Source organism: Cetorhinus maximus, chromosome 12, assembly GCF_964194155.1.
Source record: "Cetorhinus maximus chromosome 12, sCetMax3.hap1.1, whole genome shotgun sequence".
NCBI lineage: Eukaryota > Metazoa > Chordata > Chondrichthyes > Lamniformes > Cetorhinidae > Cetorhinus > Cetorhinus maximus.
Window position 1 is genome coordinate 106822428 of NC_135890.1, and position 26511 is coordinate 106848938.

General features: G+C 40.3%; 1 protein-coding gene across 1 annotated transcript in view; it reads left to right on the forward strand.

The window, feature by feature from the left end:
- Window positions 1–26511, forward strand: part of pole (polymerase (DNA directed), epsilon) — a 144691-nt gene that overhangs the window by 34592 nt on the left and 83588 nt on the right. The window contains exons 18-25 of the mRNA XM_078554304.1: window positions 1958–2060; window positions 7220–7366; window positions 8313–8458; window positions 8965–9113; window positions 11401–11493; window positions 12897–13041; window positions 14351–14508; window positions 19808–20003. Of these exons, the coding sequence (XP_078410430.1) occupies window positions 1958–2060; window positions 7220–7366; window positions 8313–8458; window positions 8965–9113; window positions 11401–11493; window positions 12897–13041; window positions 14351–14508; window positions 19808–20003 (1137 nt within the window). The remainder of the gene's footprint in view (window positions 1–1957; window positions 2061–7219; window positions 7367–8312; window positions 8459–8964; window positions 9114–11400; window positions 11494–12896; window positions 13042–14350; window positions 14509–19807; window positions 20004–26511) is intronic.

Consider the following 26511-nt stretch of genomic DNA (forward strand, 5'->3'; position numbering starts at 1 on the left):
AGAAGTTTCTCCTAAAGTCCCTATTGGATTTATTAATGCCTATTTTACATTTATGACCTCTAGTTTTGAACTCCCCTATTAGTGGAAACCTTTTCTCTACATCTACCCTATCAAACCCGTTCATTATCTGACCTCTGTCAGATCACCCCTCCGCTTTCCCTGCTTTAGAGAAAAGAGCACCAGTCTGATCAGCCTTTCCTGACAAGGATATCCTCTCAGTTCTGGTGCCATTCTTTAATTCTTCGCATCTTTTCAAATGTCTCCTGTTTATCCATATCCTGGCTATCCATAACATGGATATGAGAACTGTGTGCAGTACTCCATGTGTGTTTTAATCAAGGTTCAATACAAGTTTAACATAACTCCCATACTTTTTAATCTATTTCCCTAGAAATTAACCCCAGCACTTGTTTTTATGACCTTTAGTAATCTATTTTGCTGCTTTTGATGATTTATATATGCGTGCCGCTAGACCTTTTTGCTTTTCTACCCCATTCGGGCTCCTTATTATCTAAGCAGTATCTGATCTCTTTATTCTTCCTACCAAACGCATCTGCTCACACTTGTCTATATTGAAATTCATTTACCTATTGCATCTTGCAAGCTTAACACTGTCTTCCTGTATTTTGTTACAAACTTCCTTTGTTGGAACTACACCTCCTAATTTGGTTACATCCACAAATTTTGAATTTGTGCTTCCGATTCCTATGTCCAAATGCAAATTGTGAATAACGATTCTAGCACTCGTCCCTCTGGAACACCACCTCACCTTTCAGCCAGCCTTAGTATCTTCCCTTAATCTTTACTTTCTGTTTTATTGTCAGTTTGCTATCGATTCTGCTACTTGTCCTCTGACTCCACATGCGACCTCGGTCATGAATTTACCATGCAGCACCCCATCAAAGGCTATTTTGAAATGTATTACATCTAATGTATTAACCCTGTCTACTGATATTGTAATTCAAAAAACAACCCAGCATAAAACTCCTGTTTTCCTATTTCTGGATCATATTGTTAACTCCTCTTTTCTATGAATTTTTGTTTTGTAGTTCTGTGTAACTTATAGTAAGAGGAAAATGCTATCTAACTGTAGATTTGTACGTAACTTGTTGAGTATACACTATTGAACTCTTGATTCCAATGTTCTGAAATTGGACATGGTTCACTTTTTCTATTTAAAAACCTGCATCAGTTGAAGCCCGGGAAGGAGAAACATTTTTCTTTGAAGAAACTGATGACCAGTTCAGGAGTAATGGGTGTTTTAATAATATCTCTTCCTCTCTTGGTTATTTAAGGTGCACCAATCCCAAGCAGAGCTTGTTGATATTAATAGGAAAGATATTTTTATGCATAGGGCTGGAAAAACATGAAATATCCTTCCAGAAAACATGCTGAAAGCAAAATTTCATTCTAGCTTTTTAGAGGAAAGTATTTAAATATAACAGATAAGTTCTGAAGGGGATGGGGAAAGGACATGAAGTGGGACCAAGTGCTTAACTCTTTTCAGAGAATTGGTGCTGCTATGATGATTCTAATGATCTCCCTCAGCACTGCAGTAAAAGGGGCTCTGCTTATGTTACTGGGAGCACTTAATGTTGCAACATGAGCTCAAAATGGAAAATTGATTCCAGTTCAACAGTGACATCCCTCGCAATGAACACCAAAAGAAACAATTTTTCTACATTCTGTTAGCTTGACACAATTTTTGTTCTTTGTTGACTGGAGATCCACCAACTTTATTTTGTTTGTTTTGAATGAGCTCAAATGGTGTCTAACTAATTGAACTTAGCCTATACCCAAGACTCTATTATCTGGTTATCTATTCATGTTTGCAGACGCAGACAGATTTGTTGTCCATTGCTTGTTTTATTGTTGAGTAGTCAATTGCAGAGAGTTTCCAGGTAAAGTTTCCATTTGTGTAAATTGCCTCACCACTAAGTATTCCTTCTTCGTGCAGCCTTCTGCCATAGTGGACGAAGCCATCTGTGCAGCCTGTGATTTCAACAAACCAGGTGCACACTGCCAGCGCAAGATGACCTGGACATGGCGAGGAGAGTTTAGTGAGTACAAATATTTGCATGAAGCTGTGTCTGACATGTAGTTCACTTCTTGCATACCTTCAGTAACCTATAATAATTTGGATTCATTTTACATTGATGTTCCTTTGTAGTGAGCTTCCTGTGTTTTGCTGATGCAAGATTTTGGTAGCGCAGTAACTGACATCAGAGCATTTTGTCAATATCCTGAAGAGTGCTGAACATTTTATTCATAAAAAATACATGTAATAGAGAAAAATGGGTCTTTTTGAGATAGCATTGCTTCTTGGTGCTTAATTAGGCTGTTTTTATTTTTTAACAGGAAATTTATAAAAGAAATAGAGTAGCATTTTTTAACCCTTTTTATGTTTCAATATTTTGTTAGCACTGTAAATGCGTTGGAGAATTCAACCCAATTTTACAGAATGCAAATCCTGAATGCTAACAGAATTTTAATGCTACGTTTTGGTTCTATAATTTGTCATAGCTGATACTGGTCAGGTAACCTGATATTACCATCAAACATGTCATTGTCTGGGGCTGTAGGCAAGCCTCCAATATATGGTGCTGTTGAAGGCGGTATTCTGCACTATAATTTTTTTAATATATCATTTCCTTGAATATGATTGTGATACAAAATCAGAATTTATCTTTACCAGAAATTTTAATAAGGTTCCAGAATCAACCTCTGCTATTCCAAGCAACATTTTACTGTACATGGATAGAGTGTGAACAAAAGCTACGTTTTTTCACCACTTTTATTCCTCCTTTCCCCACCCCCATCCTGTATAAACCTAACATTTGGAAACACTCACTGTGGACAGGACATACTTCCACTGCTTTACATATCTGGTGACAAGTCACTGATAAATTTCAGGGATTTAAACATTTTCCCCACCAAAACGGTTTTGAACATTATTACTCTTGTTTTGTTTCTTTTTAAAAGAAGCAAAATGTAATCTTAAGTATTTTAAGAGGGCTCTAAATGAAAAATGGTTAATACCCTAAACTTGTTTTCCCCGGCAACTAAATTAACTGTTTGTTCACTTGTCTACCAATCAAAGAACCCTTCATACCCAGTTTGTTGGAATGCTGTTTGATCCCGGTCTGGCTGAAGAGAGAACCAAATAGAAAGAGGCCTTTTGGAACAGAAGAGCAAGCAGTGAGGCTTTTAAACATAGAGCTGCAAAATCTTCAGGCAGGCTTAAGGTCAGAAATGCTAAATAGGTGGTTGGAAGACATCATGTTCAGGTCAAATAAGGTGGACCACTGATTTTTGTGAAGCATGTCATGTATCATAATGTGAAGATGTACTGATTGAACTAAGTAAATGCTTGATATGTTCACTTACTGTGAAACAATGCAGCTTAGTGATTAGCATTAAAGCACTGCTTATTCAACCTTCAAGAAAGCATGACAGACGAAGATTCAGTCCAGATCAGAAAGTATTATTATGCCCATTGTCTAATTAGATACGCAGCATTGAGAGTCAACACCCATGAAAGTAAGACACTCAGCCACTTGTAAGGTGACAGGCCCCCCTGAACATGAGAAGATACCGACAGCAGACCTGAAATTTCAAAGGTCCTATTTGGTGGAATTTGTTGAATAAAAAAGGAAAAGCCCATTTAAAACAGATGTTCTACAAACATAAACCTCATCCTCAATGATTTGTTTTGCCATTGATGGAGTGCAGACCCTGTTTGTTTTCAGTGAGACTCACTATCTTTTTATAAAGAAAAATGAAGCCAGGACAGTGACACAGAAACAATCCCTGATTAGGGTAAGATCATATTTTTGTCTGGGTAAGATTTAAATCCAAATTTTGATGTTTGAATTTGCTGTTTACCACAATTTTATCAGCATGGTATTTTAACCTCCTCCACCACCTATCTCACGAACTGCAGAAACTTGCTCCGTTTATCCAAAAAAAACTTTTGTAGTTGAGGAATTGTGAAATGTAGAGTCTTAGCAAGTAGTGCACTTAAAACCAGTTAACGTCTCATTACAGCCAAGTACTTAGCAAGATGGACAGGAAATTGACTCTTATGCTTTAGAGAAAGTGTAGTTACGTGGAAGGCACTATTGTGTGACTCGAGGTCACCTCACTTTTTGATCTTTCCTTATTATCATTCCCCCCCACCCCACCACCCAACCAAGCATATACGTGCAGAACCTTTGTGTATTGCTTGAACCTAAGCTTGGCTTTCTTTCACTTCATTGCTTGGATTGCTTTTGCTTCCATGACTTTGCATGCCTCAGTACTACTTCTTCCTTTAACTGCTAAAATTTATGTACATATTTATTATTTAGCTTTGGCTTGTGTCTACCCCCTGTACATTAGAAGACATTCCAAATGCTGTGCTTCCATGTGACTTCTGTCTTTGCTTAGCTCTACTGGCTCCTTGTGTCCACTATTTTTGATGTTCACCCTCTCCTTCAAATCCTTCCATGGCTTTGTCCTGCTCTACTTCAGCAAACCTGTCTAGTCGTTTGTTTCTGTACGCACCAGGTTTCCTTTTGCACCATGGCTTATTCTTTTTACCCATTCAATCGTGCCATTGGAAGCAACTCCTTAAAACTGACGCATTCCTACTTCCTGCGCCTTTCCTTTTTTTATCCCTCAGCCTTCCATTTTTATCTCTGCTTTCCATGCCTACATCTCCAAGAATAGGTGCAGCTTCTGGGCGAGTCGCAGTTCATTTATTCGGGGGATGAGAAATTTCCGCCATTTGGCATAATTCTGAATTTTGGAAAACTAAATTCCACCATTTTAATTATTTTTTACCCTCCACCTGGCCCAGGGCAGCCATCACTCAGCTCCTCTCTTGAATCCGCCGCCACTCTGACTGACTTTCTGTGATTGGGAGATGCGGAGGTCTTGCCCCCAGTGGTTGTTGCTCCCACGTGTAGCCTGCAGAACACTTTGGATCACTCACCTGGTGCCATCTCTGCTGCAGAAGTCAATGCAGCTGGACTGGGTTGACTCCATGGGGGGTGGACTGAGTGTGGGACCGGGGCTTGCGGTCAAGAGCGGGGTGGGGAACCGAGAGCGGGACCAGGGGATGGGGGTGGTGGGGTGGAATGTCATGAAGCTATTAATGCATATAATATTATTGAAAAATATTTTTCTCTTAAAATAGAGGTTTAGTCTGTGGGTGTGTCTTAATTGGATTAAAGCCAGCTAGTCTGGGTGCTTTGATGTGTACTAGTTTTGTGATGTAAGAGAGTGCATTTGCATTTTTTGACTAGAACATTCGAGAATTGGGGTGAAATCTGGCACCTAGCGAGCAGAGACCAAGCAATATGTTTATATTTATAAAATTGGTACTATAAAAGGGGTTTTATTGTTAGAAGAGGCTGGTTATACAATGAGAATTTACATTCAATGAGCTGTGCTAGGTATAACTTCAGCAGTTTTTGTGTGTGCAGAGCAGAGGCAATGTAAGATCAAAGTAGCTGTCAGCCTACAACTGTCTCCACAGGAATTAAAGTGAAAGGAACCTCATTTTGAATTTGTAAGGTGAAAATGCTTTGCCTGGTGTCTGGTTAAATCTATGGGTTGCCTTAATGGAGATTAATTTAGGAATTAATTATAAATTATGATAGTAGTAATTTGTAGACATGTATATGTATTTAACTTGTGTAAATTAATAAAATGTTTCAGTTTTTTAATATAAAACCCCTCGAGAACTGGTGGTCTAATTCCTGAATTTAGAGCTGCATCTCAAACATACCATTAAAAATATAGGTTATGACAGTTGTTTTAAGTTTCCCTCTGGGATTTTTTAATAACCCAGCTTTACCAAAAAGCTGTCTCATAACAGGAAGAACAAGACTGGGATCTGGGGTTTGACCCTGGCGGCTGCTTTTCTTTACTCCAGCTCTCCTACACCCAGGCAAGGTGGAGAAATCCAGATATGGGGGAGGCTGGAGAAGGAGGTGGGATGTGAGTGGGGAGGGAGGGCTTGAGTGAGGGAGGGTGTATGTCAGTGGGGATGAGTGAGAGGGCATGAGTCAATGTGTGGGGAAGAGACTGGTTGGAAAGAGCTGTGTATGTGTGGTGTAGGGAGAGGAGCTTCACTGAGTCTTTCGCCATTTTTACTAAGTACTTTAAAAATTCATTTTTATATGGTGTATTAGTATATGTTGATCTATAATGTCTGAACTTTAATAATCAGTACCAAATGTTACTATGTTGCTTTATTGCTGTTTTTTTGTTGGCATCTGGTGTCACATTAATTTTCTAGAGTTTTTTTCATGTATATTTGTTCATGAGATGTGGACATTACTGGCAAGGCCAGCCTTTGTCGCTATCCTTCATTGCACTTGAGAAGGTGGTGGTGCATTAAAATAGGGTCACATTGGAAAATAGTTTGCGAAACATGACCATGGCTCTTTGGTTCCCTTCACATGTATGTAACCTGGCAAGGTCATATTCTGATGTTAGTACAGACTTCATCCCGTAATACGTGCACTAACTGCATTGAATGCTGAAATGCTAAGGATACTTTGGTGATTTGATACAAAATGCATTGGTCTTGATGGAAATAGAAGGTAAACAAAGGGAAAACTAATACTTCTACCTACTAGAAGTCTAATAATTCCACCCGTTTTCAGTGGCCTAAAAGCATTTGCATTCACTACAAATCATAAAAAAGTGCTATAATGACATGATTCCTTGTCACAAAATATTTTCAGACCTTTTTGTCTTCGGCCACCAATTTTTAGACCTTTTGACTTTGGTCATTCTCAACCTTGATTTATTGAAGCAGCTGTTGAAGCATTTGGAGAGAAAGCTATTCTATAAGCATATGAAACTTAATAGGTATTATAGGTCAACTTTAACTCCTGTTTGAAAAGTGGGATCTTTATTCCCTGTTCATGTTTTATCTGACATACCCTGTTGGTGCAGACTCACTAAAATTACTCCACGATGTTATAAAAGATTTTAAATTCACCCTCAACGTTATCTTCCAAGAACACGAAAGATAGGAGCAGCAGTAAGACCATACTGCCCATTGAGCCTGTTCTAGCATTCAATACTATCATGGCTGATCTTCAACTTCAGCTCCACTTTCCTGCCCACTCCCCATACAATTGTTTTTAAAAATGGTACAGGCTTAACTGTGTAAATTATGCTTCTTAAAATGACATGCTAATTTTGTGATTTGTCTTTGTAGTGCCAGCCTCACGCAGTGAGTATCATCGAATTCAACAGCAGCTTGAATCTGAGAAGTTCCCTCCTGCTTTCCCAAATGGACGGCCACAAGCTTTCCACGAGCTATCCCGCGAAGAGCAGGCCAAGTATGAAAAGAAGCGACTGACAGGTAAAACTAATTTTTCATTAACAGTGTTGCTGGTTTATGTTGTACCTCCTCCCACGACTTAGCCTGTGGCCACTGAGAGGAGTATTATATTAAGGTAAAAGCATTCCAAAAACGACTCTGGCTGAAATCCACCAACTCAGTGGCCAGGATTTTTCGCTGAGCGGGTGGGCGCCGCTTGAGTGTAAAATGACGTGCGATGATGTCAGGCGAGCGCCCCAATTCCTTGTGCACTCGTGCAATATTTCAGTCAGTGGATGCGCACGGGAGTTGGCAGCTCGCCTGCTGACAATTAAAAGGCGTATTGAGGCCATTAACAATCCAACTGATTTAAATTTTTCGCTGCCCGTCCAACCTTATGGTTGGCAGGCAGGCGAAAAGGCCAAGCGGCCTTTGCATTTTCTGTGAAACCTCATTCACGGGCGGGATGAGGTTTCGATCCGTCATTAAAAAATAAAAAAAATTTCATTCTAATTGCTAACATGTCCCTGCTCGTGTATCACATGGGGGGACTTTTTTTAATACCTTAAAATTCTTTATTTTTTATTTTGAAAACTGTTCATCTCCCTGAGGCAGCTCTGTGTCTCAGGGAGCTTTTCCAGCACACACCTGCTGCATGCGCGAAGTTCGCGGTCTCCCTCCTTCCCACCCTTCCCCCCCCACACGGGCAGCGCTAAACGCTGCAGCACGCAATTCACTTAATTGGCCCGCCAGCGTGAAATCACTCTCCAGCCCCGACCTCGAGTGGCAGTCAGCTTCCCGGCTTAGTCCACCTGACGAGGCCAAAATTCTGCCCAATAAATTGTACAGTGGTAAAATGTAGTTGATTGATCCTATGGATTCTTGATAGCAATGAACTCAAACATGTTTACCTTCCTCAAAAAATTTGTTCGGTTTCTATAACTTGTACTGCAGTTCACTGTAAAGCACTTCTCTCCATTTATTTCAGACTATTGCCGCAAAGCTTACAAGAAAATCCACGTCACTAAGGTTGAGGAGCGAGTAACAACAATTTGCCAACGTGAAAATTCTTTCTATGTAGATACAGTGCGAGCTTTCCGTGACCGGCGGTACGAATTTAAGGGCTCACACAAGGCAAGATTTTTCACTTCCTTAATTCTTTTTCTTTGTGATCAAAGTCTTGTAATTCAATATCATTCTTTTATCAAAATGGCTGGAGTGAATTCACCATTTATAAATTTATTTGGGGTTTCCTTTTGTTTTTACCCACTCACAAATGCTTAATTACGTTTGACCAAGTTCACAGATTTTCTTTGGGTCATCTTAATTATATTAAGTCTTTAATTTTTGCCCTCATGAGATACTCTTAATGCAAGTATCAATTTGTTGCTGTCATCTTTAAATGAAAAACCTTGCTCCGGGACTTGAGCAGATAATCCAATGAAGTATTGAGATGTGGTGCATTGTTGGAAGTATTATCTTTCTAAGGCCCATCTACATTTGCCTCTGTAGGTCACTACACTGAAAAGTAATTATATGTGAAGCACTTTGAGATGTATGTTAAGTTGATGTGTAAGTGCAAATTTTGATTTTTGCTGATCACTTTCTTCATAATGGCTTTTGTTTAACTTTTTTTCTAGGTTTGGAAGAAAAAACTGTCTGCTGCCATCGAATGTGGAGATGCCACAGAAATTAAGCGTTGTAAGAACATGGAGATCTTGTACGAGTCCCTGCAGCTGGCCCACAAGTGTATTCTAAACTCCTTCTATGGCTATGTCATGCGCAAAGGGTCAGTAACCAAATAAATACAAATGGACAAATACTGGTAGTTACAGCTTGTTTTAACAGTAATAATTATGGCACCATGCTCTGAAATATCAGCTTGTGGTACCTCAGGACTCAGGTGGAGTTTGGATTTTCGATTAGATTGCCAATTCTACTGCAGTGTCAATGTTAAAAATGAACAGAGTCCACAATGCGGAGAGACTAGAACTAGGGGGCACAGATTGAAAATAAGAGCTCTCCCATTTAAGATGGAGATGAGAATTTTTTTCTGTAAGGGTTGAGAGTCTGTGGAACTTTTTTTTCCCAGAGAACGTTAGAGACTTGATCATTGAATATTTTTAAGGCAGAGGTAGATAGTTTCTTGCCTAACAAGGGAGTCCAAGAGTATCGGGTAGTCAAGAAAGTAACATTGAGGCCACAATCAGATTAGCCATGATCTTCTTGACTGGTGGAACAGGCTTGAGGGCCGAATGACTTACTCCTGCTCCAAATCTATATGTTCATGTGAAAGGTTAGCATTGCCTGAGAATGTGGTGGAGCCACATTAAATTAAGATTTTCAAGAGAGAATTGGATAATTACGTGAAAAGAAAAGAATACAGGGCTAGGGTAGTGGGACTAACTTTGAGTAGCTTTACAGAGAGGTGGCATGGACACAATGGGCTGAATAGCGCCTCTCTGTCCTGTAACCATTCTATGATGCTGTAAGACCATGACATCATTAACTGGGCTAGGTCTAAAATGTTCCTATATGTGGGCTGTTTTTTCCTTCTCCATGTCTAAAATGTGCAGTGATAACACTGCAGCTGAAAATGTAATTTATTCTTAGGGATCAAATGGAATTTTTTTTCTGTTAGTAAGTTCAATTGCTGTTTTTATTTCCTGGAACTCAACTCAATGAAATAATTAGATCTATCTCTAATCTTGTGTCTGGTGAATGTCTGATGAATTTCTGATACATCAAGACTTTGAAGGGTGTTTCATCCCAGATCTTCACAAATCTGGGCAAGAATTAGTGATTAACTGACTCAAATGGGGGCTTACCTGTTAAATTACCAAATATGCAATTAGCTGAACTTGAATGTATCAGACTGTTTTTGATTTGGTTAGTCAGTACCAGTAAATGATGACAGTGTTAAATTTGGCCATTAATTTGCTGCAGTTATTGGCATATAGCTCAAATCAAATTACTTCAAATATTTTAAGTTGCTTTGAACTGCCACCTTGAATATGTCTCCTCGTTGAAAATTTACCAGTAAAAGTTACATTTAGAATATACTAAAACAATATAACATTAAATAATGTTGAATAAAATGCTGAGTGTTACTTAAAATTACCAGTAACATGTTGTAAATTCCTGGAAAACATTTTCTTGAAGACTCCTACTCTATGCCGGGAGCCCTATGCTAAAGTCAATAGAACTTGAATTATTAGGTCAGGGTTTTTTGCCTTTTGCAAATGCCTGGGACCCTTCTCATTGAAATCCATGTCAATCACAACAAGTGAAATTCCTTTTGGAATGTCCTGTCCTCTGCTCAATTCCAACAAGCTGACCAGCTTTTCTTCAGGATCAGCCCATCTTGAGTCATTCTTGGCCTGCCACACCTATATCCACCTGATAACTTGTTTAAATCCAGTCATCCTTCCAAGAGTTGTTTCTGCCACTGATTGCAGTGAGGTAGAAGATTTGTCCTGGGCCGTTTTGTTTAAACTCAATGGAATTGGTTGAAGAGGAAAAATGATGGATGGAAAACCTATAAAGAAATACTTCCAGTAACTTGTTTTGTATTATCCTTTCTAAAAATAAATTTCAATCGACCAAGTTACAATTTGTAAATTTGTAATTGATCCCTTTTCATATTAGCCAATCGAGTGTAAGAAATTTGAACTGGATAGAATAATATTCCATAGAAATTTTTCTAATGAGGTCTTAACGTTGGGAGAATGACCAACAAAATATCTGCTGAATGATTTCTTTCATCATATAGATTTGTATGTTTTATCTACCATACAGTTTATATTTGCAAGTGTTGTCACACTTGCACATGATTGACTCTGTCCCCCCATGCTATGCTAAATGGTGTAAGACATTTTGTAGTCACTAGGGTCAGACCACATAGAACAGTTTGAAAAAACTGCCTTTTGTAGCAACTATAGAGGCTTTAAAACTGGACCATGTTATCTTTTAAACTGAGGGGGATACTTTGCTGCCGTTGAAATCATACTTAGCACCAAAATCAAAATGATCACAAAATCCGGGGAAATAACCTTTTTGTTTGTGCTGTCTGACAGGGCTCGTTGGTACTCCATGGAAATGGCTGGGATTGTCTGTCACACTGGAGCTAATATCATCACGCAGGCCAGAGAGTTGATTGAACAAATTGGGTAAGGAGTTATGAAATACAGAGTTCATGGTTGTTAATTGTTTCTTGAATCCTTTCTTCACATGTCCCTGTTAATCTGCAACTGTCCTGATGCTGCACCTGGTGCAGTAAATGGGGATGTATCAGCTGTCTAGGTATAGTAATTGGTACTGAGGGGTATTGTAATATTCACTTTCTGAAGGTGTGCAGGTAAGGACCATGGAGTATTACATGGAGTGTGGTAAACGAGGTTGGTGAAAGGGCGCCGAAAGTAGACTAAGGGCCTGCCTCCTCACCCTACCGTAGTGAAAAATCATGGCACTTTGCTCTGGTTCGGCAAATAATCACCAAGGGCTTGTCTTCAGGCAGAGAACTGAAGAAGAACTGCAGGTGCAGATAGCCTAGTGAGAAGTCGATGATGTGGAGATAACTGAGACCTAGCACAAAAAAGGACAGAACTGAGTATTAAATATTCCTGGATAGCAAGTTGTTTAGGTAAGATAGGGAAGGAAAGAAAGGAGGAGGGGTAAGGCAGATTAGAAACCAAAAAGGAGATTTATGCATGGTGGCAGAGGACTTGACTGAGTTACTAAATGAGTACTTTAGCAGCATTTTCCTTCTTGGTAAAGACAAATACAAAGTCCTAGTGAAAAAGGAGGTAGTTGATAAACTGGATGGGCTAAAAATTGATATTGCCCAAATATCGATTGGGATGATGTTAAAGTAAAGGGTAAGGAGGAGGAAGAATTTCTGAAATGTGTCCAGGAGAACTTCTTTGATCAGTATGTTCTCGACTCAACTAGGAAGGAAGCATTGTTAGACCTGCTGCTGGGAAATTACTGTAGGGCTGCATTTGGATAAGATTGATCATCGTATCATGAGGTTTAGATTACTGATGGAAAAGAGCAAGAAACAATCTAATATAGAACTTTTAAATTAGAAGAGGGCTAAGTTCAATACAATGAGAAGTGATCTAGCCAGGGTAAAATGAAACCAAAGACTGACAGGAAAAACTAAGACAAAACAATTGGTAATCTTTAAGGAAGAAGTGCTTTAGGTACAGCCCAGATGCATTACAAGGGTGAAGGGTAAGGGAAATGCAACAGGGCTCCTTGGATGACCACATGCTAATCATCTAGCCAATTGAGCTAACTGGCCCCCTATATGAATGGGGTAAGGGAGGGGAAGCACCAAACCCAAAGTTGAATCTGAGTACAGTGACACTTAGCAGTGCCTGAGGGATTGAGCTTTGCTGACTTCAGTCTGTTAGTCATTGAGAAAGTCAGTAGCTGTTTTGTGCTATAAGGGAAAGAGTGCCCTGCTTTGTTTTATGGTAAAGTGTGGTATTTGTGATACCTGAAAATGAGAAGGAACTCTTGTTTAATATAAACAAAAAGCACTCAACAGATTTGTTTCTGTCAACAGGCGACCCTTAGAGCTGGACACTGATGGTATTTGGTGTGTCATTCCTAATTCTTTCCCAGAGAACTTTGTCATCAAGTCAAACAATCCTAAAAAGCCAAAGATTACAATCTCTTACCCTGGTGCAATGCTTAATATCCTGGTGAAGGTAAGGATAAAACCAGCTCAGGAATCATTTTAAATATTGCTGCAAATATGATTGAAGTATATAGGTTGTGTGGGGATTGGGGTGGAGAGTGCAAGAAAATATTGAATTGTACTGTTAATTGTATTTAATTGGATGCAGGCAGTGGGCATCAGCTGAAGTTTCAGTTGCGCACATATAGAGAGACAGTTATTGAAACTATGGTGTGGTTGAGATAGGAAATGTGTGCTTGTAATGTTTAACTCTGTAAATAAATGTAAGACTGTGTAAAGATTGACACCAGTACAATCCTTCACTAACAGGCTTTCCAGAATATAACTAATAGGACATTCACTGTACTACAGTTACCTGTATTTTTTTTTTACATTGTGTTTGTGTGGATGGAAATATAGAGTTAGAAAGGTGTGCACCCCAACCTCAAAGTTAAATATTAAAATACATTTTATTGAGTTCTTTTCTCTGATCTGCTTAAGGGCCATTTTCTAACTTCAGGGGCAGAATTTTCTGCCTGTCGGGCGGATGGGCCCGACCCAATCTCTGGTGGGCGTGGAGCCGATCCCCGCCAGCGAAGTTAGCTGCGCCGCCATTTTATGTGGGTGGGCCAGTTTGGCGGGAAGCGCTATGCACTCCCTGTGCGGGCGGGGAATCCCTAAAAGTAAGAGTGCGCTCTTTCACGCATGTGCACATCTCCCTGAGGCTAAGTGCAGCCTCAGGGAGATCGCCTGGACTTCTAAAAATATTAAAAATAGAAAAAAAAACTCCCTTACATGTCCCCCTCATGTGACGGTGTCACATGAGTTGGGACATGTTCATAATTTACAGAATAACTTTATTACAATTTTTAAAACCCTGCATGAAACCTCATCCCGCCACTGGATGAGGTTTCATGTTCTCTCTATTTGCCACCAGGGCCCCTGGCCTGCCCGTCAACCTTAAGGTTGGACGGGCAGGTCCTTTAATTGGTTAAATGATCCTGTCAATGGCCTCAATTGGCCATTGACAGGTCGGCGGGCCTGCAGCTGATTCTGCTGCACCCCCCGCCTTCCTGAAAATTTAATGGGGCGGGATGACGTCGGGGGTTCCGTACGTGTCATTTTACGCGTCGGCAAGCAGGCCCTGCCCCCTGCCCCAGAGGTTCAGGCTTACTGTTTGTGTTTGGGGAGAGAGAAATGCAAACGCCAAATGGTGTCATCTGTCAGTACTGTCTAGTTACATTGCTCATTCTGTGCCTTCAGTGCACTGGATATTTTAATATTGCTGAATGGGAAGATTTATTTTGCTGCAGCTAAGCCTTAACTCTTTTCTGCTACAGGAGCGATTTACTAATGAACAATATCAGGAGCTGGTGGACCCTGCAACCCTGACCTATGTCACCCGCTTAGAAAACAGCATCTTTTTTGAGGTTGATGGTCCTTATCTGGCCATGATTCTGCCAGCATCCAAAGAGGAAGGAAAGAAACTCAAGAAAAGGTAAAAAAAAACCAGAATGGCACTTTTCCATGGTAGCTGTTCTTTGTAAAACTAGCTGATCTCCTGTGGTGATAATCATTGGCACTCTTGAGATCTTGAGTATGGTGTTTAATTGCTAAGGTGGCACTGCACTTACTCCGGTCTCCTTTTACTCCCTGTGGAAAAGTTGTTTTCATAGTTACATTGGTGATGTCAATTGGAAATGGACCCCTGTTGCTGATTGAAGGGTCCAGGCTATCAAAATTTAAAGAAATGAACAAGAAATTATCTGGGGTTTTTTTGCCCTCAGTTGTGATTTGATGCTTAAGATTGGTGTGCATGATATCCAGAAGTAAAAAGAAAAGGGGGAAGTAAAGGCAGTCTTATCATTCTGGTTTCTTTGGCCTTATATCTGAAATTTACAACATTTTGTTGACTTTTTGGTTTAACCAAGCAGGATTAGGAATTCATGAGGCCATGGGCACCAGGAACATTTGGTGCCCCTCCTCTCTTCTCCCCACCCCCTTTCCAGCACAAAACTTTTTCTCACAGGTGCACAAAGACGGAGGTGCACAAAATGTTTATACCCTGCATTAATTATAAAGCAAAAAATAATATGTTTAAAGCAACTGATGCTGCACCCTTTTCTGTTTTGGTGAGTTTTGTGGGCGGGCCCCATATTTGGTTGGGAATCCTGGGCACTGGCCTCATCTGCCTGTGCGATTTATCCTAACCCTAACATTTACCTATTTAGAGTAATCTGGTTGTGATCCAAATGGATAGGTCAACTTAAATCCAGCTATTTTAACTGAATGCATTGGATGTTACATGGTTTAATACTGCTAGAGTAGTGGGGCAGAATTTTTATGTCATTGGGCGGGCGCATACCTGACCCAAACAAGAGAAAAATAACGTGCAATGATGTCGGGCAAGCATCCCAACGTCGCTGCGCACTCTTACAATATTTCACTTGGCGGGCGCGTGAGAGAGGTGGCAGTGTGCCTGCCGACAATTAAGAGGCCTATTAAGGCCCTTAATCAATTAATTAAATCTGATTTTTTTTTTGCTGCCCGTCCAACCGTTCGGTTGGCAGGGGGGCAAAAAGGCCAAGTGGCCTTTGGATTTTTTATGAAACTTCATCCATGGGTGGGGTGAGGTTTCCAATAGGAATTAAAAAGAAAATAAAAATGTTGAAATCTCATTTATGACATGTCCCTGCTCATGTGACAGAGTCACATGAGCGGGGACATGTTTCTAACATTTTTAAAGTCTTTATTTATATTTTTAAAATTCTTCAGCTCCCTGAGGCAGCTCTGTGCCTTCAGGGAGCTTTCAGTGCACACACCCACGCGCATGTGCAAACGCCCGCACTTGCCCTCTGCCCCACCCTTCCCTCCACCCAGGCAACGCTGAAGCTCCCAGCACACGATTCACAGTGGCTGGCCGTTAATTAGCCAGCGTGAAATCGCGAGTGGCGTTCAGTTTCACGACCACTCCCGGGCCTGCCCGCCGCGCCTGCTCAACGAGGTAAAAATTCTGCCCGTGGAATTGTACAAGACAGAAGGAGGCCCTTCGGCAGATCTCTCCTGTTTGAGGTGTTTGAAAGAGCTATCAATATTCTCCTTGCCCTTTCCTTATGCCTTTTTAAACAGTTTTAACGAAACAGCACACCAAAACACACTACACCTGTACTTGAGTTATTATGTAGAGTACAGGTCATTACAGTATTTTAGTGCTAGGGTGAGGATAAGGTGAGGTTTGAGTTTAATTGTTGGTGCAAAATGTATTTGAGGGAAGCTTTGTAGATAAGGCTGCAAGTCAGAACACTGGATAAAATGCCTGGCTTTTAAATGTGATTTACAATCAGGGATTGGGTATTTTTGATTTCTGTGTTGCTAGCAATTTTCTCAGTCCAATCTTCTGAATTTAAAGTTGTTTTCACTCAAATCTGGGTTATGTAGTAGTGCAAATTAGTACACAAAACACTACAGGCACGTTCAAAAACCTGAAAACATCAAAGTAACTATTTAAATATGTGATTGAAACATGGACATAGTACAGAATTGTACAATGCAAAGTTGTTATTTTCTTCAAATTATGCGTCATTTGCTTTCTACCAAGAGGACTACCATCCACGGAACTGACAATTCTGTTTGGTGAAGAGAGAAAGAGAGCATCTGGCTTAGTTATTGGCCGTTCCTCACCTGGTCGCCTATCACTGGAACCTGTAACCTCTGTGGGGGCTGATTCTTTTACCTCATTCACTTGCTGGATCCTGTTGCTTGAGCCTCATCCTTAATCACTCGCACTAGCAGCAGTATCATCAGCATGTGAATCAGTTAGCAATCCACATGCTAAGCCTTTATCAGCACCAAAAATGCATTCAGAACTCGTGTCTGCTGCCACTGACACCAGGAAACTCTCACTTAGAGGTTCACTGCTTTAAAGTCAGCCATTGATGCCTGTGTAAGATCCTTATTGGCATCAGATGCTATGTCAGATGGAGATGAATTCAGAGTACTGAAAGCAACTGGCAAAGCACTCTGGTTTCAGCTCCTGTTGTTTCAAATTGCTTACAAGAATTTTCAATGAGAGCTTCCATACAGCTATCTTTCAAACAGCCATTGAGGCCTTTTTCATGTTTCTGTAGGTTTCAGGCAATGTAACAACAACACAAAAGCATTGGTGAGTTCGAAACTCCTAGTTACTGTACCATTTTTCCTTGGTCATTCTAGTGTAAACTATGATGGCCGTTCATAGAATTGTAATAGTACAGAAAGAAGGCCTTTCGGCCCATCATGTCCTTGCTGGGTCTCCTAAAGTGCAATTCACGTACTGCCACTTCCCCCGAATTCTCCCCACATCGCTGCACATTCCTCCTTTTCAGATATTTAGAATATTAGAAAATGTAGAAAAATTTATGGCACAAAAGGAGGCCGGGCAAAAAATGAGCCACCCAGCCTAATCCCGTTTTCCAACACTTGGTCCGTAGCTCTGGAGATTACAGGATTTCAGATGCATATTCAGACACCCTTTAAATGAGGTGAAGGTTTCTGCCTCTATTACCCTTTCACCTTTCAGGCAGTGAGTTTCAGACCCCAGCACCCTCTGGGTGGGGAAAAAAATTTCTCATTTCCCCACCTGAGCGTTCATCATTTAAAGCCAACATTCTGATTGGGTGCACCTTACCTAAAAAAATGTTTAAACAACATTTAACTTGCATCAAGATAAAATTTCAAGCTTTTTATCACACATGCAGTTGTTAGTTTTTGCTTGAATATTGACTGCTTCTGTTTGTGGGCTTGAACTTGATTGTGTGCTGGTTTTGATGTAGATCTATGCAGAAATGGGATTTATTCCAAATTCTTTAATCGTTTCTGGGAAGATGAAATTGGATAGCCCATACATATTAGCTATTCTGATCACATGTTTGAATTTGAATTGAGCAGCAGATTTCACTGGTAGACTCCTTAACGATGTTAATTTGAATTAACACTTTAAATTAAGCAACTTTGAATCATGAGTATTTGGAAAAGAAAGCTGAAACAATTGGCTTTTTCACTTAAAACTTTTCCCCCAGCTTTGGCCCACTAAACATGACCAATGAAAAATGCAGGTGCTTTTATTCACTGAGCTGTTTGTTTATGTCTCTCTGGCTATCTTTGAAATAAAAGCAAGCAAATAATAGAATAGTTTAAAACTTCATCTGAAGAAAAATTGTAGATTGGTTCTACACCTTGTATATAATAAAGGGGTCAGAAATCCTTTTCAAGAGGATGAGGAAATGCAGGCTTCCCTTTGCTCTAAGAGAATCCTACTGATGTGTGCTGGAAATTGTCAATTGAAGCATCTTTCTGCAGCCTATTGGGTGATACACTGGGGAAAGGCTGGGGCAGGGGAAATGTTAATCCCAAAATCAGGCTTCTAAGAGAGATCAAAGTCTTGAAATAAAAACGTTAATGAAGATAGTCATACATAAAACAATTTTTTGGTTTTATGCATGTCAAATATTTCATTCTTTTAAACCCTGACAGGGACATCAAAAATCTCAGGTACTGCAACTATTTTGAAAACAATTTTAAGTGATTTTGTTTGGCTTCCGATTAGGTAAATTTTTGAGTGTTGTTTATTGCAAGTGATTCGGGTTGCTAAGAATTCACTTTTTAACAACATGTATTTCAACGAGTCAATCCAAAAATGTGTCAGCAGAGCATTATAGACCTAAATGACTCTCTGCAGTGTGTACAATTCTAATATCTAATGGCCTGGAAGTCACTGCATGCAAGATTGGTTAGACTTTTCCCATTCTCTTCATCGCAAATTTATTTTACCTTGTAAATTGCTGGTCATGCAAGCTAATGACAGTGAAATGAGGGATCGTGGTGAACAATGGGACCTTAACCAATGAATTTAATGACTGAGAAATAAGCAGAGGAAGGACTGGGAAGAAGGATGAATTAGACTGAGGGGTTAATTCAGTGTCAACCACATACAGCTAGAGAGAGAAATAAAGATTGGATTGAATACGAGAGGAAAGAAAAAAAGGCAATGGAAAAGTAAGATTTTTTTTAAATTTGACATTTTTAAAATCTCTGACCGCAACCTGAAGGACTGAGACTCTGCACTTTTGTAATTGTTTACTTTCTGGGCTAGAGAGGTTGATTTGCATTTGTTAACAATTACCACCTCATTACACTATTAATTACTTAACTTTCTGTGGCGTGTTTAAAGACAATTAATATGCAACTACTGTAACTTAATGAAACTCTTGCGGAAATTTTTTTGTGAAGCTGTCTGACAACTTGTGGCAATTTGCAGTTCACAGGGTATTGCTTCCTCGTCACTAATAGTAATAGGCCGACTTGAACATTAATAACTACTTCATTGTTCAAATCACAATTTTTTTCAGAAAATTCCAATGAAGATATATTTCCTCCCATTAACTTTGCTGGTAAGTAAGTAAGAGCAATCTGCTTGCTCTTTCTCAAGGACCCAGTCAAAATTGACAAATCTTTGTGAACATCAGCAAAGGAAGTCTGAATGCACAAATACTTATCTCCCCCACTTAATCTTTGCTAGATTATATTTCCACGGGTATTGGTAGCCCCCTCAATACCTTACTAAGTGGGATGCCTTTGTATGTACCCAAACAGTGAGTTTGATGTGCTGTTTGGCAAGGTAGGGCCGTGTTGACTTATCCCATTACTTGAGGGAGATGCATTTGGTCAGAAAACTTATTTGAAAGGCAACCTTAGGTACTTGGTAACCACTATCATCAATACGTTTTTGTAAATGAGACTGGTCACTTTGTTTTTGGCAGGTATGCAGTGTTTAATGAGGATGGTTCATTGGCTGAACTGAAAGGTTTTGAAGTGAAGCGCCGTGGGGAATTGCAGCTCATCAAGATTTTTCAGTCTTCCGTCTTTGAGGCTTTTCTGAAAGGCACCACGCTGGAGGAAGTGTATTCATCTGTTGCCAAGGTAGCAGATTACTGGTTGGACGTACTATACAGCAAGGTATGGGTGGCAATATTTAACTGTTGCTGAAACAATGTAGTCAACACCACATTTCTACAATGACCCCCATTTAGACTAAAAGCAGTGTTTTTAAAAACTACTTTGGTTTGCTGAGGAAAGCTTTCACTATTCCTTAAAGTCCATTTACTGAGATTACTCATGAGCAAACAAAATGGCAATACTATCATTGGTCAAAATAACTAATCTGCACTGATAGAATCCTATATGAATAGATGATTGAAAAACTTCAAGTATGAGAACTTAATGTTGTGATTTAAAGTCTGGCTGTGCAGAGCAGTCCATTTAGAACATATTGAAACACAGCCATCATTGCGGTTAAATGGGATCAAATGAGGTTTGGTCAGACTTCAGTTTAGTTAGTTGTATGTCATTTAAAGCCGCCTTAATTTTTCACCAACTACTGTCCTTGATGCAGTTTATCAACAGGCTTCTTACTTAAAATATTTAAATGATTTTTTTACTGCAGTGACATGCTGGGTTAACCAAACTGTTGAGGATTGAAATAATGGTCCCAAAGAGTTATAAAATATTGTTTTTGCCTTTTTCTTTCCAGAACTAAAGCCTAAAAATTGCTTGTTTATGTCATTGTATAGTTTAATTGCTTGAATATGTGTATTTATATCCAATTTCCTTGTTATTTTCTCGCAAGACCCTTTGTTCCTTACTATTTACGGAATGCTTTTTGTGTGCTCTACCATGTGGATAGATACAAAAACCGGATTTTCTGGCACCGTCGTGTTGGGACCCACTGCGGGAGATTCGGTGGTCCTGCCAATAATCCGTTGACTTTTGGAAGGGCTGGACAATCCCAGCAGGGGAAGAAAATCCCACCCAAAGTATTTGTTTAATGCCTTTGCTATTTCCTTATTCCCCATAAAAAATGTTCCTGTCTCTGTCTCAGGGACCCACATTTACTTTTGCTAATCTCATCCTCGAGAAAACTTGCACTGTGTAATGCCTTTCACAACCACCAGATGTCTCGAAGTGCAGCCAATGAAGCAATTCTGATGTGCAGTCACTGTTGAACATAGCTGTGGCTCAGTTCATAGCACCCTCGCCTTTGAATCAGAGGGTTGTGGGTTCATGTCCCACTCCCGGAAAAACCAAGAACTGTGATTGTACTCGAAAGAGTTGCAATCTGTGACTGTTGATAACTCGAAAGAGTTTGAACATAAAGTCAGATTGTAAAAGTTTCTTTGCTTACACTTTTGCTAGTTCTCTTTTTCCTTATCAATTTCTTGGTCACCCTTCGCTGAATTCTAAAATCCATCCAATCCTCAGGCTTATCACCCTTTATTTTGACAGCATTGTAAGCTTCTACCTTTAACTTGTTAACAGTTAGATCTCTCTTCCTATGGGGTTTATATTCCTTAAGGGAATGTATGTTTGTCATGAATTATGAATTGATTCTTAAACTGTTTGTGTTGTTTATCTACTGTCATATCTTTTAATCCAGTTTCTCAATCTACCTTCATCAAATATCCTCACTCCTATGTAGTTTGCTTTGTTCAAATTTAAGATCCTAGCTTCGTACTTGACTAAATCACTCTTAAACGGAATGTAAAATTCTATCATTATGATCTCTCTTTCTCCGAAGACTACTTTTATTACAAGGTTATTAATTAACCATTTCTCATTGTGCAATGCTAGATCAAAAATAGACTTTTCCCTATTTCCTATCTCCTGTGTTTAGAGAGAAAATCAGCTGTGACTTTAGTGTCATAAATGATCAGACAACATACAATTTTCACAAAATATCAATACCCCCACGAAGGTTTGTCTTACATAAGTCACTTCTAAGTCTGTGGTCAGTTGGTGCTAATTATGTCCAACTTTTGTAAAGAGGCGTATTCACTTTCCAACATAAATTTTCAGTAGCGGGTATAAAGTGCAAGTGTTCTTTGTTGTTATCCAAGTCATGCTCCCCTTTGACGATATGTTGGGCAGACTAAGGTGCAGACCAGATCAGGAGATCCCGTTTATGGGAGTGTCAGGTGATGAGGAAATCTCTAGCAGAAAAACTCAGGTTGTGGCAACTGGTTAATTTTCTTTAATTGCTCTGTGAAGCAACATTGTAAATAAATGAGTGAAAATTTCTCCATTTTGGTATCTCTGGTGAAATAGTAAATGTGATCTTTTTGAATGCATTTATGTTTTCTTTAGAAATAACAGCAAAATATCTTCCCTTTAGATAATGCTGCTACACATAGGCCAGAATTTTTACCTTGATGGGCGGGCGGGCCCCACCGGCTCGGCAGCAGGCAGGCAGCCGAACTCCGCCACCGAAACAGGGCCCGCCGCCATTTTGAGTGGGCGGGCTAATTAAGGCCCACCCAGCAGCCTGCCCGGCAGGAAGCACTATGCGCTTCCTGTGCGGGAGGTGGAGGGATTCCCCATCTGTCAAATTGCGCTCTTTCGCGCATACCTCCTTGAGAATAAGTGCTGTCTCAGGGAGATTACTGACAGTATAAAAATATTAAAATTATTAACATGTCCCCCTCATGTGACAATGTCACACGAGATGGGACATGTTAATAAGAAGCACATAAACTTGACTGAAGTTTTTTAAAACGGACATGAAACCTCATCCCGCCGGTGGATGAGGTTTCATGTATTATCAGAAGCCCGCCTGGGCTCCTAGCCTGCCCGCCAACCTTAAGGTTGGACGGCAGGGCATTTAACAAGGTTAATTATCCTGTCAATGGCCTTAATTGGCCATTGACAGGTCAGCGGGCGGACAGCTAATTTTGCTGTCCGCCCGCCTTCCTCAATATTTAAATGGACCGGGATGACGTCGGGGGTTCCTCCCGCCCCCAAATCGCTGACAGGAAAATTCTGCCCACGGTGTCCAGTAATTTATTTTCAGTTTATCCCTGAAGTAGTTGTTGCAATGCCAGCTTATTGTTCATCTATAAGGTGAGCACTAGCCTGTTCATAGACATTGGGCAGAATTTTCCATTTGGCGAGTTGGGGCGGGCCCGACACACCGGAATGTAAAATGACGCGCGATGACGTCGGGCATGCGTCCCAACGTCATCGCGCTGTCTCACGATATTTCGTCCAGTCGGCCAGCCCCAGAGTCGGCTGCATGCCCGCCAATAATTGATGGGTCTCTTAAGGCCATTAAACAGGCAATTAACATGAATATTACGCTGCCCATCCAACCAACGATTAGTGGGCAGGCGAAAAGGCTAAGCGGCCTTTACATTTTTTTAGGAAACTTTATCCACGAGCGGGATGAGGTTTCCTAAAGCTAATAATGATTATGTTAAAACTTTTTCTGAAAAATGAAAACATGTCCCATGAGGGGACATGTTTCATTAAATGTTTATTGTTTTGATTTATTTTTTTAAAAAATGCTTCAATCTCCCTGAGGCAGCTCTGTACCTCAGGGGGATTGAAGCGCTCTTTCGCGCTCAGCGCTACTGCTCGTGTATTGTGCTGGGCGGGCCTTAATTGGCCTGCCCGCATATAATGGCGGCGCGGAGCTGGTCGGGTTCCCGCCGAGCCTGCCCAACCAATGAAAAATCCTGGCCATTATTACTGTTGTGGAGAAAAACAGCCATTCTGAAGTCTGAGAGCTTCAAGTAAATAAAACACCTTTATTCAAGCATGCCTGGGAGAAGCTCCTAAATTAATCCAGGGAAACTTTTCCCAATTTCAGAGTTTGCAACACCCTTTTATAATTTTTCTTCCAAGTATTACTGCTAGATCTCATTGACATTTCCTAATGACTACAGGATCTTGTTAACAGCCACTAATGGCTGGTTATTCTAATACATTATTCACCTGAGAGTTTTTTTGACCTACTCACAAGTGTGACAACACATAAAGAGCAGATGTTATCTCATCTTTTGGCTTGAACCCCTCTGCCCTGTCTGGAATTGAATTCTGTTTATTGTTTACACAGGCCGTGAAAGTTCCAGAATGTCAAATATCCCGTCATGCCCCTTGAGTCAACACTAAGGTTACTAATGTGTATACTGTGTGTGTGTGATATATATATCTGTCTGAACCAGATAGGCCACCCACCTGGATATTCTACCCAAGGGATATCCAGGGATCCTATTGGACTTCTGTGGGTGTCATATCCGTTAGTTTTGACCTTGCACCTCTTATGTGGCTTGATCTGTGTCAGAATGATAGGGTAGAGCCTGGGTTTTCCAAAGCCTACGGCTGTGTCTCTTTAAGTGCAGCAACCTGCCCCCCAGTAAGCAGCGTATTTCTTTTGTTTAGATGCATTGGTAGACATTTGGTAAGGCCTGTGGTCAGAGGGGCAGAAGGGGCACACTCCCTTTTTTCTTGTTCCTTGGCCATTGCTACGGCCAGCATCTCAGCCCACCTTCACTGCCTTCTGCCATATGCTTCGAGAAGCAGATGCCAAATGATTACGAATTGTACGATTACCAACATGTGAGATGTTCTGTATCCAAGGATGGGTTTGTACATTTAAGTCCCCAGTTCCACAAGCCCTGCCACCATGTGGTGGTCTTGATGTCCTCAATATCCTTCTTAATGGCCCGATTCTTCTGCCACGGGTTGTAGTGAACCTTTTGAGATTTGCCAATGTCCTTGCGGAGTTCAGTCAGGTGCTTTGGCAGAGGTGATGCTTCATAGCCAAAACATGTTGACACAGTCCCATAGATCACCTTTACGGTCATCCAGCCACTGTATCTCTGTGGAGTTTCAGTGGTGTATGTTGATCAGTGATTGCATATTCCATCTCTTCAGAGAAACAAAAAAACACAAAACCCGTTTGGCTGCAAATTCCAAGGTTTAAAACCCCATTCATTTCTAAATTGTCCTTTTTTTTTCCAACTTTTAAATCCTTTTTGTCATATTACCTTTTTTTTTGCGGAACCTATGTCCAGATTACGATTTCCATATGATTAACAAAGCAAGATTCGTATTGTAACTTTGATCAGAAATGTAAACTCGAAATTATAACTCAAAACATTTACTTTGTTTCAGTTACTTTTCCCTTAACCTAGATAACAGTTCCCATCGTGAAATTCTCTTTTAAACTCTAAAGTATTAAAACTTACTGCTGTAAAATCAGAATTTCAGGAAAAATAAACTTAAAACGTACATCATCCACATGAAATCTTTAGTACACGCACATACTCTCTCCGGAAGCTTCCCACGCTGTGCTTTACATTCTCCATTCACACACTTTAACAACTTAAAACTAAATCAAAACACGCATGTGCTTTTATAAAAGAAACAAGAAAATAACTCAAATAACTGAATCTCAAGTCTCCTTTCTTCAAGGCACCTTTTCAAACAGCTGTAAGTAAAAACTCAAGAAAAAAGTGAATTTGCACACTAATTTAGGAAGTTTAAATCTGTTAATTTCAAAGAACAGTCCTCACAGAGCATAAAGGAGACAAAGGGAGTCCTCAAGTGTTCACTTACGGAACAATCAAAGCGTTCGAGCATAGGGGCAGTGTGGCTTTGATTCTAAGTGCCATTGATCACTGCTCACTAACCACCCCCCCAAAACCCCCATCTCTGTAATGCTCACTCTCGCGCGCTCTCTTTCTCTCCAGAACAAAATGCTTTAGTGACTTATGTCTGTTCTATTTCATAAGATCCATTTTAAAATACAGCCACTTAAACTACATTCAGGACCAGAACACTGATGCTTTATCAGCCTTTAGTGCAGTAAACTTGAGTTCTGATTACAATGTTTTTTCCTGCTATCTTTTTAACTTCTGCCTGTTCTAAATGACCGGCCTCGCAGTAACAGGCACACGATATTACTATTGCCTTCTCCTCTCTACTCTTTGACTGCTTATCCCACCATACCTTTTGTTGTCCAGGGCTCACTCGGGATTCCAACCTTCCTTAGTCATTTTACTTAAAACTTTCTTGTTCTAGTTAGCCAAGAATTCAGTGAGTGACCCTTTGGGTCCCCATTCCAAGTCCTTGCCTGCCATGATTAGTGTTTATATTCCATCTATTGTTACTCTCCTATGGGAAACAGTCCTCTCCGACTTAATCATACAATTGTTCATTTTACGCATTTACCCAAGGAACAGCACCCTCCTCCATTTACCCCAGCAACGCCCGTGTTTATGCGTTTGCCCAAGGAACAGCACATGCTTCCGTTTACCTTAGGAACTATACCTGTTTCCTTTACCCTAAGAACACCCGTGCATCGCACCGTCTTTAGTTACTTCACCCACACTCATTCCCTATTTGGATCCTCCAATCGGCCCACCAGCTTTTCCATGTCAAACGCTGACCTCCCTATCTAATCCGTGGTAAAATAAACTTGCTCACCTGTCCATTGATGTCGACGTTTGACATGTTGCCGGTGCCTGACCTTGTGAGGATCCTGCTGACTACGCCAATTGTGGAGATAAATAGCCACTCTGGAGTCCATGAGGTTCAAGTAACTAAAACATCTTTATTCAAGCATGCCGTGGAGAAGCTCCTAAGTCAACCAAGGGAAACTTCTCAAAAATTTAGTCTGCAATGCCCT